This window comes from Fusarium oxysporum, chromosome IV (genome assembly GCF_013085055.1).
Source record: "Fusarium oxysporum Fo47 chromosome IV, complete sequence".
NCBI classification, from domain to species: domain Eukaryota; kingdom Fungi; phylum Ascomycota; class Sordariomycetes; order Hypocreales; family Nectriaceae; genus Fusarium; species Fusarium oxysporum.
In genome coordinates, this window is record NC_072843.1 from 2365282 (window position 1) to 2385065 (window position 19784).

At 47.9% G+C, this 19784-nt stretch overlaps 6 protein-coding genes and 1 non-coding gene across 7 annotated transcripts; all 7 read right to left on the reverse strand.

Moving 5' to 3' along the window:
- On the reverse strand, positions 1–1757 carry FOBCDRAFT_180923 (pyridoxal phosphate-dependent transferase; the record flags this gene model as incomplete). Its single annotated transcript, XM_031179048.3, has 2 exons — positions 1–1556; positions 1709–1757. The coding sequence occupies 2 exons, from the start codon at positions 1755–1757 to the stop codon at positions 88–90; spliced, it is 1518 nt and encodes a 505-aa protein (XP_031044935.2). The 3' UTR covers positions 1–87.
- A 1956-nt stretch (positions 1758–3713) lies between these two features.
- On the reverse strand, positions 3714–5673 carry FOBCDRAFT_220980 (uncharacterized protein). Its single transcript, XM_031179047.3, has one exon. It carries the CDS (start codon positions 5561–5563, stop codon positions 4097–4099), a length of 1467 nt encoding a protein of 488 aa, XP_031044934.2. The 5' UTR covers positions 5564–5673; the 3' UTR covers positions 3714–4096.
- Positions 5674–7916: 2243 nt separating this feature from the next.
- Positions 7917–8471, reverse strand: FOBCDRAFT_200223 (uncharacterized protein; the record flags this gene model as incomplete). The annotated part of the gene is made up of 2 exons (XM_059608963.1): positions 7917–8252; positions 8289–8471. The coding sequence occupies 2 exons, from the start codon at positions 8469–8471 to the stop codon at positions 7917–7919; spliced, it is 519 nt and encodes a 172-aa protein (XP_059467083.1).
- Positions 8472–10993: 2522 nt separating this feature from the next.
- FOBCDRAFT_180931 (ZIP zinc transporter-domain-containing protein) lies at positions 10994–12925 on the reverse strand. The gene is made up of 4 exons (XM_031179045.3): positions 12562–12925; positions 11881–12506; positions 11529–11829; positions 10994–11473 (listed from the first exon to the last, which is right to left on the reverse strand). The coding sequence occupies exons 1-4, from the start codon at positions 12715–12717 to the stop codon at positions 11288–11290; spliced, it is 1269 nt and encodes a 422-aa protein (XP_031044932.2). The 5' UTR covers positions 12718–12925; the 3' UTR covers positions 10994–11287.
- A 505-nt stretch (positions 12926–13430) lies between these two features.
- FOBCDRAFT_259717 (uncharacterized protein) lies at positions 13431–14402 on the reverse strand (the record flags this gene model as incomplete). The annotated part of the gene is made up of 5 exons (XM_059611247.1): positions 13431–13558; positions 13611–13668; positions 13727–13815; positions 14044–14070; positions 14374–14402. The coding sequence occupies 5 exons, from the start codon at positions 14400–14402 to the stop codon at positions 13459–13461; spliced, it is 303 nt and encodes a 100-aa protein (XP_059464679.1). The 3' UTR covers positions 13431–13458.
- A 1308-nt stretch (positions 14403–15710) lies between these two features.
- FOBCDRAFT_220985 (glycoside hydrolase superfamily) lies at positions 15711–17364 on the reverse strand. Its single transcript, XM_031179043.3, has one exon. It carries the CDS (start codon positions 17097–17099, stop codon positions 15888–15890), a length of 1212 nt encoding a protein of 403 aa, XP_031044930.2. The 5' UTR covers positions 17100–17364; the 3' UTR covers positions 15711–15887.
- A 1379-nt stretch (positions 17365–18743) lies between these two features.
- Positions 18744–18838, reverse strand: FOBCDRAFT_t109. The gene has a single exon. It is a non-coding gene; the product is annotated as a tRNA-Ile (tRNA).
- Positions 18839–19784: the final 946 nt, after the last annotated feature.

Sequence of the window (19784 nt, forward strand, 5' to 3'; positions counted from 1 at the left end):
GGAAGAATTTCTTGACTGTCGTTACATATCCAGCACCGACACATAACTTGATGGTATTTCTCGTTCTTAATTATTTAAAACATTCAGTTATAAATTACATTCTAACCACTTATGCCCCTTAGCAATCTCAGTCTCAGCCGTCTGCACCAAGACGTCAAACATTCTCTGGACGTGTTGTTCCTCCACCTTTGTTACACTCGTGCATACACGAATAGCAAACTTGTCATTTACAACGGTGGCAGTGAGGTAGAACTCTCCCGCAGCGTTAATGACCTCATACACTGCCTCAGTGCGGTCGTTAATCTGTTGCTCTGACTCGCCATTGACACGGATTGTAATTAGGCCGAACCGAGCTGGCGTGAAAACAGAGAAGATGTCCCGACGAGAGTCTATCTTGTCTTCGAGACTTTCCGCCAGGTCGACACCATTGCGGATATGCTTCTGAAGGCCACTGATACCATAACTTCGCATGACGAACCAGAGTTTCAAGGAACGAAACCGCCGCCCTAGAGGAATCTGCCAGTCGCGATAGTCGGTGACTAACTCGTCGTCGCTGAATTGATTTCGCAGATAAGGAGGCTTGATGCTCAGAGCCTGGACAAGCCAAGATCGATGACGGACCCAGACGGCTGTACAGTCGAATGTGGTAAGAAACCACTTATGAGGGCTGAAGCTAATGGAATGGAATGACGAAAAGGCTTTGGCCAAGTGTTGGTATTCTTCTAGAACAAGTGCTGCACCAGCGTACGCGGCGTCGATGTGAACCCAGATGTCCCGTGACGTATCGAAGGTTGGCTTGAGAGCTTGGGCAATACCCTCGAAATCATCCACAGCGCAGACATCGGTGGTGCCAAGAGTGGCAGTGAGGAAGAATGGTTCAAGACCACGGGCTCGGAGATTCTCAACAGTAGCAGCGAGGGCCTCGCCTCGGAGAGAGAAGCCACCAGCCTCGGATACTGGGATGGTAGCAAAGCGAACACCAAGAACTTGAGCGACCTTTTTAGTGCTCGAGTGTGTGCCTGAGCTTCCAAGGGCCACCAGTCTGCTTCGAAGATTCCAAAGTGCTTCCTCCTTCTCTTCACTGCCAGGAGGGAGATGGGCTGTCACAGAAGCGAGATACTTATCTCTCGCAGCAGCCATGTTGACAATAATACTCTCACTGATACTCCCATGAATCACACCGCCACCATGTGTAGAACCCCCACTGAGGAAACACGCAGGCAAGCCCAATGCCTGGGCCAGCCAGTCCATAACTATAGTCTCGAGCTCCGTAACAGCAGGGCTGCAGATCCAGTTGAAGTGTGCCCCGTTGAAGGCATTGGAATATATCTCTGCCAGAGCGGCTGGATAGCTGCTCGCACATGGGAAGAATGCCATGAAGCGAGGACTACTCCAGTGAGTAATGCCTGGGAGGATCTTGGACTCGATGTCTTGGTGGATGGCGGACCACGGTTCTGGGTCTGTTGGCGGAGAGGAGGGTAGCAGAGGGCGTAGGTACCCCGGTTTAACATTCGAGACAACGCGGTATTCGGCGACATTTTCGGTGTAGTCGGTCACTGGAAGCTTTAGCACGAGTTCGTCATTTCAAGGTGGCAGTACTAATAGGAAGGCTTTATTCGGGCAAGGTCAAGAAGGGGACGTTCAATTGGGATTCATTGTGACTCAAGAGGAGTCATGATGGTATTATGATTATGATATAAGGACTTACTCTCGTCAATTGCCGCCTTGGCAGCCTCACGGAATTCCTGAGCTTCCATGATGAGATATATATATATATATCGAAGGGAATGAATATAGGAGAAGATGGGTAGTGAAGAAGTTGGAGTGAATGAGACTGGATATCTGGTTTCGTCTTCAACAGCAAACGACCTTCGTACTTATATCCATTCATCTTACTTGACTTAAAGAAGACTATAGACCCTCTCTACAGCCTCAATTACCGTATCTCGCCATGAAAAGTGAAGCCCCTGCGCCGAGGCTTCCTTGCTCTTCTTACTAGCCTTAGTATTGTCCATATTTCCGGAACATCATGATATCCCAGGTTTGGCATTGTTCCACTCATACAGTTCTGTTGACTAGAACCTATTTGTTGATTAGTTGATACTGATCTTCGAATTCTGTTCTACAAGGCTGAGGTTCTTGTCCTTTAGAGAGCAAACATGGCTCGGAACTAGGTCTTGGTCTTGGTATTGTTCATCTGGCTAACGCCCTGAATTTGACGTGACAGGAGGGGCCAATGCACGCTATGCTTGTGCGATCGGCGGCGGGATCTATCTTAATTTCTTTCCAGAACATTGGGGTTCAATTCGATGTTCCTGATATCATTTCAGTTGGAGATCTTACTCAACTGAAAGCAATCCCGGGGCAAGATACTGTTAATTTTATAACATCTATTTGAAGAATGATTATCAACAGACTTATCGAGAAACTCTTGTTCCTCTCAACTGAAGTTTAATTCCCAGCACAACGGTCTTGGCTTGGCAACGCCACCAAACTGCTGAACAATATCAAGCCTCCAAGCAGTGACCATGCTTGCAGTACACTCAATTTCAAGCTTGCACTCAACCCAAATATTATACATCACAATCAGGACGGCAAAGTCCATAAGCCATGGCTGCAAACCGCATAAGCCCCAAATCACGTTTCTTGGACGTCTTTGTCCACCTAAACTTGTCGGGCCCATTGTCCTTTCGATACCGCTTTTGATGCTGAAGCTTATATGATCGGCAGTACTACACTGGTTTCTGGAACAATATCCTCGCTCTTCGCGCTGAAACCTGTAGCGGAGTTGTTTGCTCTTTAGAGACGAGGTGCAATTGGGTGACTAGGCGCTTGTAGGTATGTCAGGATCCAAGCCATGTATGGCACGTCTTTGTTGCAATTCGAGTGATCTACTAGGATGCAATGGCCGCTGGTGAACGAGGACAAGTACAGCTGTCAGCCAAAGAGAAGGGAAATTGTCTTCCTTGCAAAGCATAGGGATACAATTTGTGTCTGTACAGATGTTCTCCCAATATCAAAGACATTTGTTGAGCCACGGATCAAGCAATCTATTTTTCTTCGCTTGTCTTGTCCTCACCAAGGATCTTGGTGGTGCATGGATCGCCAAGGATGAACCAGGTTCAAGCATTATATCAGAAGCGAAATATGTGTGCAAACATTTCTCACTAGCCAATCTCGAAATCTATCATTTATCAATCACAACCCGACTTTGACCTAGGCTCACGGACTCGGGAACCAAGACAGATGGCCATCTCTGCCTCTATCCCAACTTTTCCACCAAATCTCAATCAAGCTGCACGCTCTCTTCAAGCAACCCCAAATCCGCCAATGAACAGGCTCCGCTCCATCCCGTATGCAAGATCCCGCCTGTCCCACAGTCTTAGCCAATCAGGTTCGAGCGCATGTCTGTATACTGCAAAGTGGAAGATCATGAGATTGCTACGGCAATAACATGGGAAAGCAAAACATTCTCGGATGTAACGCGATAATGATTCCACAGCTGTTGGTGGTACGTGTGTACTACGGTTTCGGCCGAACTCGTTCACGTGGCTCATCGTCCGACGGCATTTCCGAAATGTTCCTTTTTGAGGCCCCTTTGGATGAGTCGACTGTGGTCTTGTCTGACATTATTAATACGTAAGAAAATGCAATTGTTTGTGCACCCAGAGAAATACGTGCAGAACAGCAGATCACATCAAAAAAACAAGAAATGTTGAAAGATTATCATATTCTTCTATAACAAAAAAGATCATGTGGTGGTTCCACGTCTCTCTAACATAGTAAAACTCGCTTCGGAATGCGGTGTCCGATTCCCATTTTATGCAATCCCAATAATGCATCCCCCTGTATAATGCTTGTATATGCAACGTCCTCTAAACTCCAAAAGATGCCAAGAGCCATTCTTGACAGAAAATCGAATCGTTTTTGAAAAATCTCGAAAAACTCCTCGCTGAGTAATGCAATAAACAAAGGTCATAAAAGTTTCCCATTCTCCTCCTTCTTTTTTGGAAACGTGGTATCATAAGAACTTTTGGAACAGATCCTCCTCCATTAATATCCATTAAGTTGTTTTGGTTGTAAAAGTTGTTACCATCTAGGCAACTGCCACTTGGGCTCGCATTCGCATGTCTTCGTAGCCAGGGAGCACGCTGTTACCCTGGAATCGAGCATCGGGAACCTGCATGAGGCGGGGCTGCAGGTGAAGGTCGACATCGGCTTCTTCAGCCTCGGCGATGGCAGCGTCGAAAGAAGGAAGTTCATCATCGTCGATGTGGTCGTATGTGTTCTCAACAGCCACCTGAATGGGGATGTTGAGGTTGATGTTGGTGTTCATGGGACCAACAGATAGGGTAAGGTGGAGGATATAAGCGCGGGCGCTGAGGCACGAGTAGAAAGTAGGGAGGAAGAGCTTGCTGTTGGAAGTGGGCAGGTTGAAAGGAATATCGAGAGTGGCGTAGCGGCGGACGTTGTACTTGCTGGCCTTTTTGTTGCGCTGGACATCATCAGACTCGGATGTCTCTCCCTCGTTCCAGAAAGCACTGTCGTAGCCAGAATCCCGTCGAGAACCCGGAGCTTCGTCCTCCCAAGTGAGCTGGGTGTCCGGTCGCATGGGGACGGGTGTAGTGGTGGAGTAAGTGAGCGAGGGGGTGCTCTGGTGCTTGATGCGAGAACCCAAGTTAGGGAGCTGCGTCATGGGAGCGCTGCTGAAGAAAGTGGTTGCGTGGAGCTTAGCGCTAACGGAGTTGACCTTGGGAGGTGCAACATCCTTAGAGGTAGAGCTGAACTCGAAGTTGACCTTCAAGTTGGTACCGCTGGCGTTGAGGAAGTTTCCGGAGAGCATGATGGCACTGGGCTGAGAAGCCGTAGTGGTGAGCTCACCCTGCTTGGCAGAGAAGAGGTTCTTGCGGATAGGCTTTGTCTTGGAGAGGCAGTAGCGCTCATCCTTGGAGCAGATATCAAGAGGGGCATCCTCGGGCATGGCAGGGAGAACCTTGACCATGTGGAAGCTATCAAGGGGCAAAGTTCGACCCTCCTCCTCACTGTTCTTGGTAGCCACGGCACGAATGCCATACTCGATGTGAGCCATGTCAGGAGACTGATCGTTGCGCTCCCAGAATCCCATGGTAGGGGGGAGCTGGAGGTGGTGATCCCTGATACCCTCATGCTCCACGGGGTGGTTGCATGCGCTGAGGGTAAGCTGGTGGGGAACGACAAAGTGGAAGGGGATTGTATATGTGCGGCCAGCCTCGAAGACACGATTGCTGGGGAAGTCTGCCGGGCTGAGGGGCATGCGGAGCTTCATGAAAGGACGAGAAGCGTAGTTGGCGCTGGAATATTGGCTGACAAAGTCAACACGAGTGTAGGCAGTGCCAGTGAAGAAGATGTCAAAGCCATCATAAGCAACATCGCGCTGGGTATTGATGATGACGTTTCCCGTGACCTTGGAGCCAGAAGTATACGACTTTGAGCTCCAGTGCTGGTCGAGCTTGATGTCGATGCCGGATTTGGCAGGACGGGGTCTAGTAGACCGGGGTCCGTTGTCCGATGCAGCGTTGGACATTGTGATGATTGCAAAAGAGCAGAATGATACTGATATGAGATTTGACGATATGATGGGAGGGCAAGGCCAGAGTCATATATATAGTATTCTATATAAAAACAGAAATGCGGCGGTACCGTACCCGTTACTTTGGTTCGTGCTCGAGCTTGCCCTGTCTAGGATGCTGAGGTGCTTACAGGGGGAGGGGCGTTGATTGCCAGGGGTGTGCGCGCTGTAAGTTTGGTGGGACCCAGGGAGCGCGTGCTCTTGTTGCTGGGTCTCGCGAGTCTGCAATAGTTGCTAGATCGTGGCCGAGACTTGGGAGGGTAATTTGGTGATGAGAAGGACAGCTCGTTTGCTACGTTGTGATTATTATACATTTCCTGGGGTGCAAATGGTGACGACGACGACGTGCTTTGATATCACTCTCTCAAAATAAGGCGTAGGCCTTATCAATCGTTCTGATATGACGCCTGGCTGACATATCGACAACCACCAAAGTTTGAAAGCCGGAAGAAATTTGAGTTGGATGGCAGCCAAAAGCACATCATCAGCCACTATTTTAGCCATAGAGGCGATCTGGGAAAGGTTGGAGAAAAGTCTTTCCTGCTTCTAAAATAAATCAGCTTTAGAGGGGTGATGAGTTGGAGAAGCCATCAACAAGGGCTTCAGATTTGGAGTAAGTCAAGATGGGAGCACGGATTGTTGATTATAGACAGGCCAGCAGAATTTACATCTTGAATATCCAACATGTACGTACGATATTGCTTGACTGCAGTCTTTGCTACGATGTTTCCCTTTCCAGATCCGACCTCCTCGGAAGTCTTAGCATTGCTGCTATTCACGAAACACACCCAGAGCGTGTTTGAAGAGCTGAATCAAACAGCAGACCCTCTCTTCTTACCTCAAAGATATCCACGATGAGCTCCATCGTGGTACCGGTACCTTAACTGAGTCTCTCACTTACACGGGCGACTCGCTCTGAAGAAGAAAAAAAAATAGAAGTGGGGGTATGAGAAAAAGGCTTCTGAGCTTTGTGAGCCATTCGACCGGGGTTCGACAAATCGTGCATGACTAGCGCCGATGGTGGAGCTGTGGTTACAGGCTCTTCAGTGCCGAAGGGGTCCTTGTTTGCCTTGTCTTGCTCATTCCCGACTTCTCCAACAGATCCCGTTCCTGACTGTGCGTTTGCAGCTGGGCCCGGTGCGACTGTGACCATCTCCAACAGCCCAGTTCAGAGGCTAATAATAAAACATCCGATAGTCGGCTTCGGGTCTTGAGCTGCTTGATTAACTTTGGGTTAAAGTAGGACGCTACAGTTCTTGGCGCGGATGGGAATCCGTTAATCACCAAATTACCACATCAAATGTTCAACTCATTTTAAACTATCTCTTGTAGTTCAGCATCTCATTAGAGATCCCTTCCAAGTAAGCATTGGGAATGTCGTTCGGGATGCTCCGAAAAAAAGAGTCATCATGGTGGCCAGAGAGAGAGTTAATCGGAGATTCACGGCCCGGCATCATCGGGTTACGAGAGTTAAACATTGCATAATAATAGCGAAGCATAGCACGATGCATAAGTAGCTATGATTGACAGGCTGCAAGGCACCTCCAGCCAGCCATCCATCCTTCTTTCCACTTGTTCCATGCTTTCCATGCACTCATTGCATGGTTCTAGCAATTTCTGGTGTGAGCCGGCCCGTCTTCCAAGAGCCTCACCTTCACCCTCGCCCAGCTCCTCACACCATCACAGCTCAAGCCATCTCCAGGCCGGAGCTACTATTCCTTTCACCCTACAAAAATGGGAACAGAGTGCAGATATCGAGATCTGGGACGTCACTTGCGCGGCCCAAATTCCTGATGCCTTGGATTAGGCTCTTGATGATGACGATGAACACTCACAAACTGGGGAAGAAACTGGAGTTGCATGACTTCATAATTCCCCACGTTTTCGCCTTTGCAATTGTGATGCGCCAAAAATTTCACTGAGGGTGAAATATGAACCTCTACGGGTTGGTGTTAACCGAAAAACAAAGGTGTATCTGGATGGAAATTTACGAGAAACCTGATACACCTCATCCTCTCTCCATCTCCCATCGCACCTCTCCGGACAACCGGCCGATGGTCTTTTTTTTTCTCTCTCTCATGCCGTAAACCGGCGGTCAGAAAATGAGAGCTTGCTTCAGCTGCCGCCTTCCCGTGCCTAATACAGGACAGTCTACACCACGGAAACGTAGGCGAACATCGTGAGATGTTCTAGAGTCTAAAGCCCAAGAGGGGGAGAGTCGCATACTGCAATTCCCATTACATGAGGAATTCCTGTTTCGACCTGGCGCATCAGGGTCAATAAGGCCTGGCGATGGCAAATGCTGGGGTCAAAGTCTTAACCTAACCGTTTCGACGTCTGTGCCCGGTTCTCGAACCTGGAGTTTCGGACTAGCTCGCCCGCGATTCCTAACTTTGACTCCATTCACTACTGAGTCTGAGTCTGTCTTCGTCGACACGCAGATGTCGTTAGCCCTTTTCTCCTCAGTGCTATCCCTGTCAGGACGAGACAGGCAGTATAAGCTTTGGAGATGGGGGCGCTTCGCCTGGGGATAGCTATTGAAGCCCCCCCACGAGTCGACGTTGGCGACAGGACCCCGAGTACACGATTCGGATGGTTGCGTGGCAGCGTCTCGTTTCGCATCGTGGGCTTCATTTTCATTTCCCTTCCCCTCAAGGCGTTATGTGTTATTGTTACTCACTGTTTTCACCACTCCGTTACACCCCCCAGTCTTGACCCTCCCTCCCTTATCCCTCTCTCCTTCGCTGGCGGCTAGCTTTTTTCCCTTTTTTCTCCAATTGCCCCTCCCACCATCAGTTGAGACCGTCCAGGCCATCACGATGCCGCACGATGCCGCCGCCAATGGCCGATATTCGACAGGCATCCCGCACCGCAACAGCAAACAACGTGTTCTTATTTAGGAAGCGTGGCTGGATGGAAATTCTCGTTTCGCCATGTCAGGGTCCGATATCGTCAGATGTCCCCAACTCACGAGTATCAATTAGGAAATCTCACAACTAGACGTGCATCTCTACTCTGGGGAACATTCCCCGTCCCACTTTGTTCTTTTACGCAACAGAATCCTGCCACCACAATCACAGTCGTAGTAGATATGGGCTCTTGAGCTACCGGCAGAAGATCACGAACAAAGCATTCAAGCCCAAGATGCGGGGAGAAGCAAATTTCGAGATAACACGGGGAAGCTCAGGCCGCTCTGCAGAAGTGGAACAGCCCATCCTCATGCAGAGTTTTGAAGCTACTGTAGCTAACAGAAACTGGAGATGGTGCTAGTCTCCGAAACGATCTTCTCACCGTCTCCGAGCCGGCTTCGTGTCAGTTGGTTGGCTAATGGCCCTTGCATGCCTTCTCCTTTCGGCCAGGCACAAACTGTCTTGTTGATCTGAAGGTGTTGATCGTCGTTGAAACGCCAAAACACCAAGATTCAACTTCACGATAGTTGAACCAACCTCAAAGTCTGTTCCCATAGCTATTGCCATACACCATTTCAGTGTTCTCAGCCCTCATTTCAACGTTCTTCTTTCACCTGCCTACCCTTTTCGCCCCCATCTTGGAGTCGGTGAGCCAAACCTTGACTCGACTCACATCTTTCTCCCCTTTTTTTCTTCATTCCCCTCCAACCTCTTCATCTTGAATATCCACCTTTCACTCAACCGGTCTCAATTCCGATATTGACACTTTACTTCCCTCTTCACGATAGCTACACCTAGCGACATTGCACTTAAGCTCAGCAGACCTGAAAAATTCTCTTCTTCCTTTGACCCACTGGTAAACCCACCTGGGCTTGTGTTAATTAGGAAGCCAAGAGCCAACTCATTCAGCACAGGTCACTCTCGGCATGAGTGGCTTCACCTTGATCGCGATCCACTCTCCACGTTTCTATCGCGACATGACATTGCCGCGCTCAGGGCAAGAGATTGTGAGCCACTCGTGGAGGCACACGCAAGCTCAGACGTAGATGGTTTCTTGCCCTGCATCATACCGAGGAAGCACCTTACACTCCACTGCCACTGCTCCATATGGTGATATTATATGGCAAATAGTTTCTTTTCCATTCTCCATCTCTGACTCTTACGCTCATTCCGCCAACCCGTAACCCCCCTAATCTTTCCACTTTCCGGATACCGGAAACACATTCACCAACAGGATCCAGGTCGTGCGCACTAATGAGGCTCTAACTCATTCCAACTGGTGATGCATCGCTCACCCGCGGTCCACCCACTATGGATATAGCCGCCGTGCATGAAGATGCCCTAGCCCTGGGCTTTTTGCTCAACAAGTACCATTTTAGGGGTCCAAGGACCATCCCGGGGCTTGTGCTCTGCTTTATCATTGGCTTGTGAAGGACCTGATGGTGGATGTCCGGTTGCCGAGCAAAAGGCTTATTTCGTTGATCTGATAACATTGATCAGCGGTGGTGCTTAGTGAAATTGCGGCTCAGCTATCGATGTTGGTTAGTGATTATTATCAGTGATAGATTGAGAGCTTGTGGGGTTGTCTTTGACTCCGTCCGCTTGTTTGATGAGGTTCTCACCAGTTCATGTTTGAGTGGCGACACATGGTAAAAAAAAAAAAACAATAATTCCTTCAATATGTACCCACTCACTGCATTAAAGGGATACTATGAGAATATTCTGTAACCAGAATAACTATTCGCGATGATCACTGTCAACTCTTTTACAAATTTCTTCATTAGCAATGATTCCGAGGCGGACAAAGAGCTCTTACTACCCTAAACAATAACATTCACTCAAGCCTATTCGGAACATCAATCACAAACACTCCTGTAATGAGATGAAGTTGATATTCTATTGCTAGATAAGTTAAATTTACCAATACAGAGTCGTCTCTACACATATAATTGCCACTGACATGTAGATAAAAGTCTGATTCATCGACATATTTGGGTAGAAATGAAGTAGTGACACATGCTAGAATATGGTGACGAAGCGAACCGGACAGCATTATTGCGCACCAAGATGTCATGTAATACAACATGAGAGATCTCAAGCGGCAAATGGACAAGCCGCTTGATTGAAAAGAAGCGCGGACGAGAATCTCCTTTTTCGCCTTGGAATTCAATCTTTTGTAAGACATACCCTGAAGTCGAGCCTGAGGTGAGAATTCTTAGGACTATATCCCCAGACAACATGAGGTGAGCGGACTCGATTTATGGCAAAGGGCCGCAGTTCTGATATCCCAGGGGGCAAGCGTCCCGGCCGAATGGAATTATTCGATCGATTAATTAATCACCCAATTACATATACTGAACTCGGAGTCCTGCCACACAACACGCCCCCGCAAGAGTGACTGGAAGGTGTACAGGAGATGGGGGAAAAGAAGAAGCAAAACCTGCTCTAGGTTTATCATTGAGATGCCAGACATTAACCAGAACACATAATGTGAGGGCACAGTAACTTCTTGTTACAAGTTTATAATTCTTGGGCTTAGACTTAAGCCTCGATTGTATAAAGTCATCATAAGAAAGGATTTATTTCCCGGACTCTCAAATCGCCAGGAGTAGATCAAATCAACCTGTACTGTTCTCAAGCACACTCGCTCCCCGTGGGAAAGACATCTATCAAAACGACGCATGACAAACCCATGATATCGCAAACTCACATCTACACCCGCTTCATCTAATACACAGCTTCTCATCACATACATCGACTCACATATACCCTAGTCATGCCACGAAATGTACAACATAATACCAGCGCCAATAGCCACGGCCGAGAACTGAATGAGCATGTTCTTCAGCTCCTTAGCCTTGTTAGGACCAGTCTCAAGAAGCTCAGGGATGACGGCAACGGTTCCAACGTAGAGGAATGTACCAGCAGTGAAGGGAAGAAGCATATCGCCCCAGGTCTACAACAAGTCAGCAACTTATCCCGGGATGGGAGTGTTCATATAGTTAACTTACCAGGCTAGTTCCCCAGATACCCTCGTTACGGCCCATGGGGACGTCACTGCTAGGGCTACCGAACTCCTGAATAGCAATACCAATGAGAGTACCAAGGAGAGCACCCAAGGCAGTGATAAATTGCGAGCCCATAGCAGCTCGCTTGGAAAAGCCGGACTGGATGAGAAGAGCGAAATCGCCAACCTCGTGAGGGATCTCGTGGAAGAAGACTGCTACAGTAGTGGTAGCCCCAATAGTAGGCGAGGCATAGAAACTGGCAGACATAGCCAGGCCATCGGTGATGTTGTGTGTAAAGTCGGCACTGTAAGTGTTAGTACAGTTTCAAAAGATCAAAGCCGTGAAATCAACGTACATTAGGTTCAAGTAGCCGCCCAGCTTGACGCTAGGGTTGATTTCCTTCTCAGGCTTCTCAACAGCATTGGCAACAACAGCACCCTTGTCCTCATTACCCTTCTTGCGAGACTTGACAAGGTTTTCCGTAGCATCAACACCGGAAGAAACAGCCTTATCCTCACCATGAGAATGAGCGTGCGCATCACCATGTCCGTGGGAGTGATCATGGCCAGCTCCACCTGTAGCAATTCGTAGACCCTTATCCATAGCGACGAATGTCATAAAGCCCACCAAGATACCTAATCCAAGCACAAGGTTACGGTTAGGCTCGACAAGTACGAACTTGACAGCCTCATCATGGTCCTCGCCAACAAAGATCTCAGGGAGAAGGTGGAAAAGAGTGTCACCGAGAAGACCACCCACAGCAAAAGCAACCATGACGGAAAGAGAGGCAGGATCAATGTTGGTCGGGCAGAGGGCGAGAAGGAAGTTGGGGGGGCCGGAGATGTAGAGGGTCGCAAGGAGGGCGTTTACGGCGGGTGAGCCAGGGAAGAGAACGGCGAAGAGGCGCGAGGTCATCGACGAGGGGGCAGCGGCATGGTGAGCATGCTTTGCAGCATTGAGCTGCTCGACAATTGGGCAGGTCTAGAGGAATTGTGTCAGCACAGGACGTTTCGAGGGAGAGCTAAGCTTGGCGTACCTGGAGTTGAGTGTCGAGCTCCTCGAGACTCATGTTGTCAATATTGACATTGTTCACAGTCTCAACATGTTCGTGATCATGGCCCGCGTATACAAGGCCGACAAGGAGTGCAAGGCAGACAGCCGAGCAAACGACGCTCCTACGAGTGAGCGCCATGTCTATATCTGTCCTTAACAAAGACAACTTAGTAACAAAGACAACTTAGTAGTTGTATAAAAAGTAAAGAGAAAGACAAAAACAAGGCAAAGGAACGAGTGGCCCTGTTCAAGAAGAATAAAACCGGGAACAAGAGGTCAAAAAGAACAACTCAACTTGGCTTGTATTGTTTCAATCCAAGTCCAAGTTGAAGTTGAAGTTGAAGTTGAAGCTGGGGATGAAATGGGGATATTCCAGGCTAGAGGCAGATCGGATAAGCCAGGGGGAGGGGCTTGGATGCCAAGATGAGTCGGCCAATGAGCATGTTGCGCGCCCGGCTGAAGGCTGAAGTATCCACTCCATGCAGGGGAGCTCCAGAGCTATTGACGCCCTCACCAAAAAAAAGAGTGAAATCTTCAGCTCGCGTGACGAACATGAACGAACGAAAATAAGCTTTAGGACCATTTTAGGGAGCATTGTTATAGTTTAGAAGGGGTTTCCTATGTTCAGTTCATTGAGTCCTAATATAGATAATATAATCCTAAAGCTTATGGTGATATAGCCATAAGTCATTGGATTATTACGACATTGGAAGCTCAGAAATGCACCAAGCAGATAAGATAAAAGTCCAGTTGAATGAACTGACGTATCTTTTTCTAGGCTGCGCAAGGGAGGCTAAACAGCCTTGAAACATCTCATTGTAGTGATAGTACTAGTAGAGTAATAGAAACTGGGGAAAACGTTCAACCAAGCTGCATCACTTCAACCTTCTCGGTAACCTTGTCCGCCACCTTCTCGTTGGCCTTCTTCTGGGCCTTCTTCTTGTTCTTTTTGTTGGTTTTCCCCCAACCCGACCATTCGCCTATATATATGAGTTAGTAAGTTGTTAAATATCTGGCAAAGGTAGAACTTACGACACGGAACGAACAGCCGTCCAGGGCCCCTCCCCACTGATGATAGTAATTGTGCCGGCTAAGATTAGTTAGTATGCATAACTTGCACAATATGCATAAATGGGATAAATACTTACGGACAAGACGACAGGATTTCTTCTTTTTTGAGGCGTCTGCCCCAGCCTCACTAGTCGGGCTTATCGTAGGCACAGGGCGTGAGGGATGTCTGTAGGAAGCCAAGAGTCAATAAAGGACAAGGACAAGGGGTCATGAGAGTGCCAAAAATCGTGAGTGCTTGGCCATCTGGTGTGCAGTGACCGGAACTGACAAGAAGGGAGGTGCGGCATGAGAGAGAAACCGTGCACATGGTGATGCAGCAGTGACAACTCGGACGGAAGAACAAGTGAAGCGAAGAAATCAAGAGGCACGGCAAATGAAGGGACCGTTGACTTACGGTTGTTGCTGTTGTTGATGATGATGGCTGAAGAAGAAAAGAGAGAAGAAATCGTCACTTGCAGTTGTTGTTGCTGAGAATGAAGAAGGAAAGGGAGACGTCGCAAGAGCCCTCTCGGCCAATTACTTAGGTAAGCTCATCACGATCTTATTCACAGTCTACAGAGGAAAAAGTGTTTCGGGTTTGACACAAACCCTTCGCAGAAAGTGATAGTTTCATACTTTGGTCGTGGCTAGAAATAAAACACGGGCTCTGAATCTAGCAATGGATCGGTTTGCTGGGCATGATAGTCGATATTGATGACGTAGATGAGAAATCCCTCAGACTTACAGTACTGTCACCCCCATATGGACCTTCATATCTGACAATACCTACATTGTGGTTACGACTCGGGGGAGTTAATGTTGTAGTTGGAAAGAGGCGTGCTCTTGTAACTCCGATTCTGCAACAAGTTAGTCGAATTAGAGTATTTTTAAGTGGGAAATAAGCGAAACAGATCTCTATGTAGGTATGCTGTTCTATACAAAGTGTACTACTTCACCCTCAAATATGGATATTCATTGTCGTCACAACTGGGGGATGTTGCCTTGATAGTTGAGGCTATATGACACGAGCAGTGCCGCGTTCTACACGTACATTTAGTGCTTCTATGGAAAAGTAGATGGAAAGTACGAAAGGTTTTGCTATATCAATCCCCGCGTGAGTTTAAATTGTCATGAAGTCATGTTACATTGAAGTTCAAGGGACGGTGGTGTCACTTACAGTTCTAACTTACGAGCAACGGACAAGACATCGCCAGGCTCCCTGATATATACTTAACCTGGGTACCTAAGGTACCTTAAGCTACCTAGTAGGTACTGCTCGAGAAATCGACTCAGATAAGGCCTGATCAATAACGCATGTTATACCCCTATCTCCTTGTAGCCACTGAGAAGGCTGATGCAGCTGGGAAGCAGTTAGGAGGTACCCATCATCAATCTTCGTGATGAAATTACACTGTTAAAGGTTCAAAAAGGCCAACCACACCGTTGACACCTGCAAGAACGTCCGTAAGTACTTATCCCATTTGTGAAAATTGTGCATACTGATTAATCTTAGCTGGTACGGTAACCATCATCAGCAAGGGGGCATGACCCCAAACAACTGTACCTTCCGCGTCGTAAGTTCTGCCTTTGCCAGATGTTTAGTAACTTAAGTTACTAACTCATATATACAGGTGACCGGCCGAGTCGAGAACAAGAAGAACAAGACCAAGGCCCAGAACAGGCAGGCAGAGAAGCTTGCCGACAAGACGACAGACAAGCAGCTGAAATTTGGAATATCTTGACTTTGAGATGAGCTGCGGAAAATAACTAGTCTAAGGTCTACTAAATGGACACTGAATTTACCTAAGTCTTTTTTCTCCCTTAGGATACGCATCCAAAGTTTCCCCTAGATTGACTCTTTTATTGCGTAAGATATAAGGCATAAAATACCACAAAAAAATAAATCGTATTCCTTATGTCAAATAGCTGTTCTTGTCTTTATAGACGGGCATCTCATATTGATATCTTTTCCGTAACTACGTCAGGTATAATTCCTTTATGAGCTCCATTAGACAAAACTCACCCCCCCTCACCTTTTCTCGCTATCAACTTACTCATCGAATGTCACAATCGACCGATGCCTCGAAATTGTAGAACTCATATTATTCAATTCTCATCGTATACACATGTCGACTCATTGTTAAATCATGTGCTCATATGTATGTACTCAGGTGCGCCTTGTGTATGTCCTGTCCCAATGCCCATTACCAATTCCGATTCTATATCCGAGAAATCATAACTTAATCATAAAATTCCCGCTTACAACAGAGCAGCGGCAAGAAGGAATGCGACAGCAGCAGCACCCATTGAGTTGAGCTGCTGAGCACCGCTGCCGGGCAAAGGAGTTGCGGCAGAACCGCCGTTGCCGGAGGTAGAAGAGGGAGTTGGCACAAGAGAAGTGGGAGTGCCAGGCACGACAGGCACAGTTCCGTTGGTATAGTTACCAGTTGCGAAAGAAGGGCTGACGAAGCGGTGCTCAACGTTGCCAGACGCATCGTTGCTGCGGCTAACCAGAGTTCCCTTCTTGCTCTTCTCATCACAGCTGAGGTCGTAAAGGGGCTTCTCGGTCAACTCGGTACCAATGACGCCAAAGCTGGGGTTAGGGGTCTGAGGAGCAGAGTCCTGGAGTGTGTACCACCAGACATTGATATCTCCAAACATAGGGCAACCGACATCCTCGTAGAAGGTGCGAGCATTCTTGGTAGAGGGAACGGCCTTGCCATATGTCTTGCCGCTGACGGGCCATCCGGTCTCAGTGACCCATATCTCCTTGCCCTTAGCAACAGCCTTGACCTCATTCCAGGCAGCCTTAAAGAGGTTTGCACCCTCTGAGATGGGGTTGTTCTTGGTATCTTCGAAGTAGGGATAAGCATCCATGCCAAGCCAGTCACAGGCCTCAATGACAGCATTGTTGGAAGCATTGGCATATGCAGTCCATGTATCGACGTGGCCGATGGGGACAGACTCAAGGCAAGTACCCTTGATAGCAGCACGAGTCTGCTTGATGTAGTCGACCAGGACGTCAGGATTGGTACCAGGGTTCTCATTGGCCTTGATACCAGTGGGAGAGATACGGTAGAGATCCTCATTTCCGACAGAAATACCAGCGACAAGGTCATCGAGTTGTCCACAGTATTGATCGACAGTGTTCTTAAGGGCGGCGATCTCGTTGGCGAAGCCGTCACCAGAAGCCCAGAGACCAAAGAGCAGGCTAGTCTTGGTCTTGATAGCAGCAGGAATAGCAGAGATGGGCTGGTTGATTGAGCCACCCTGGATCATGGTGTAGAGGCGAGCGCTGGTGAAGGCGCCACTGGTGCCCTCGAGGCCAGCGGCGGTCTTGAACTCGTTCTCAAAATCGGACTGAGCCTTCACTCTGCCATCTGTGAAGGTCGCGCCATAGTTGAAGCCCTGGAACGCAGCGCTGGCCGAGCCTGCGAGGGCCATTGTGAGGAGACTGTTGATGGAAGGCATTGTGACTGATAGTATGGCAATAGTGTAACGCAAATACAAGAAACTCTGGACTATAGTAACGAGAGTATGTCCTTAGGAAAGAGAGAAAAGTACAAGAAAGGAATATGGAAGAGGGATAGGAAAGAGAAGAGAGACGGAAATGAGATTGTCTTAAGAAGGTGAACCACAACTAGATCGAAGACACGTCGAAGATGAATACTTCTACGTACTCATGCAGGTACACGCACACACGCACGCATCCGAGCCAATTCGAGGCCCGATCGAGGCAGACTCTTCACTCAACTTGCATAGTTACTCCAAGAATACAAGGGCACTTACGAATGCACTGAGCAAACCAGTGGCAACATAGGTCCATCTCAAGTCACTCCGTCGGCCCGTCAGTTGTTGATGTGCCCTCATCAGTTTCCCGATCAGTCGTCGATAAAAAGTCTAACACGCCACTCGCGGGATAAAAGAAAGATCAGGACGTGTCACTGCCTTACACTGTGTTCGTAGCAAGTTCATAGCGTGAAATACGTGGTTAAGCATCGAGGCAGCCAGTGTGAGGAAGTTTGTTTAAGTGTGGATTCGGCTTCATAGACTTTCGATCAAAGGACGCCATGAAAAGTCAATTCGGGCCAAGGATGCGCATTTTGCCGATAGCCGTTGGCCGTTGCTAACGACAAAAGAAACGGCTAGAAGAAAAATCGAGGCAATTAATTACAGGGATGACTTTGAAGTCTGGAATGGAAGTAACCCCAGAGAATGGTGATGAGACAACCCAAAATAGCAACCATGTCAGTTACCCCGGGAAGAAGATTCCGGGGAGCATAACCGTGTCTTGGCTTTGGCTAAGATCTTGACAGCGGCTCCTGAATCATAACCACTCAATCTCTAAGATTCAATATCGATCCAAGCAGGGATACCGATGGTAGTATTACAGCGCAAGTCTACAGGCAAAGTGACCTGGATTAAAAATAAGCTTCACTTTATTGCCTAGTTATCCTTTGAGCAGCAAAGTTTGAGGCTGGAAATATGGCTGGAAATCAGACGTTAAGAAACTACTCTAAGTGGTGGAAGAAGAGCTAGAAGAAAACGAGTCATTCATCTGCTTCAATGGAGATAATCTACGTCTCTAACCTCTGTTGAAGTTGTGCGACATTTTTTTCATCTTTATTTAGGCTCTGTACTCGTCATACGTGGGTCGTTGACAACGTGGATCATCAATAGTTGACGACGCATTCTTGGGTCAGGGAAACTCATTTGATGGTACGACTCTGAGTTCAGCGTCTAGAAAATTGACTAAAATTGAGTATAGTGCTGTAGCTTAATCAAGTGAGCCCATAAGAATATGTTCTTGTAGAGGAATCGCCTGCGTAGTCGAGCTTACAATGCTAAGTGTTAACTGGGGCCTTGAGGTCGAAGCAATTGGGATCAGGATTGTCTTTGGCCTGGTGTTCAGTATGACAGACTCGATCATCCTGATAGTAAACCAAGAAACAAGTCAGAGTAACAACTGGTTCATGCCTGCTCACCCTGTTACATACACTACGTGTCTATCGTTACTCAACGCCAGCCACTTCATCACCAGTCAACATCACGACCACAACCACTCTTCGAGAATCGCAAAAACCGACAAAAAGAACATCCGGAAGGCGTTGGGATTGCTCCCGCCAGGGCTTGAACCTGAGACCTTCGCATTACCGAACACTCGGATTGAAGTATTAGTACGACGCTCTAACCAACTGAGCTACGGAAGCCGACCGGATGGATGAGCGGATGACCCGCTCTTGGATGCTGGGTAGACGAGAATAGTCAGAATAATAAGGTTGGAAGACCACGGTTGAAGGACAATCTCTCAGTATCATCGGCATTGATCGCTAGAAGAAAGGAAGACTGGTCCGAGCAGACTAAGTATCACGGGTTTGTCGGTTCATCAGAGTCTTTCAATCTTGCAAGCACCAAAAGAAGCGAGGCAGTGAATCACATCTCGGCGGGGCTATTGGCAAGCCTCACCCGCTTACACTATGCACAACTCTAATGAAGATATTCAGGGTCCTTATCCATCTTCGATTCAGTCAACTGACCCATAACGGTCCACCATCAACAATGAATGCATCAAATACGAGAAAGAGGCCTCTTTCACGAGATATAGAACAAACATAGAAACAATGATTAAGCAGACCCAATTCTTAATCCCTGTCCCCTTTTGTTTCACACGCGTCCACTGTCGATAGATCAAGTGGCTGACGTCCATCCCAACCCCGACCCCTGCACAACCGGTTTTCCCAGCCATGCAACCCTTAAAGAATCCCCAGCCAAGAAAAGACACAGAAGAAGCAGTCCAGCCAGTGACGCAAGCGCTCCATGTATGATTGGTCTGTTTCGGATTTGGCCGTTGTTTGGGGTCATGATTTGCACGGCGATGCGCTCATGAACACGGCCTTGAGCTTGTTCTGAATCTCTGGCGTTTGTGCTCTTTTTAGCTTGGCTTGGTAGACTCTTCTGAAGCTCTGTGCGCGAATCATCCTTGGTTATGCGCTGTCGCAGTTTGCATCATTGACGGACAGGGGCTCAGTACTATCGAAGTATTTATTTCACTACACCACCCGCAAGGTCAACACGACTTCTTCGGTGTCTACTGGACATTCCTTTGAATTGTTTGATTTTCGTATCCCTACAACTTGAAGACACTCCGCTTTTGCA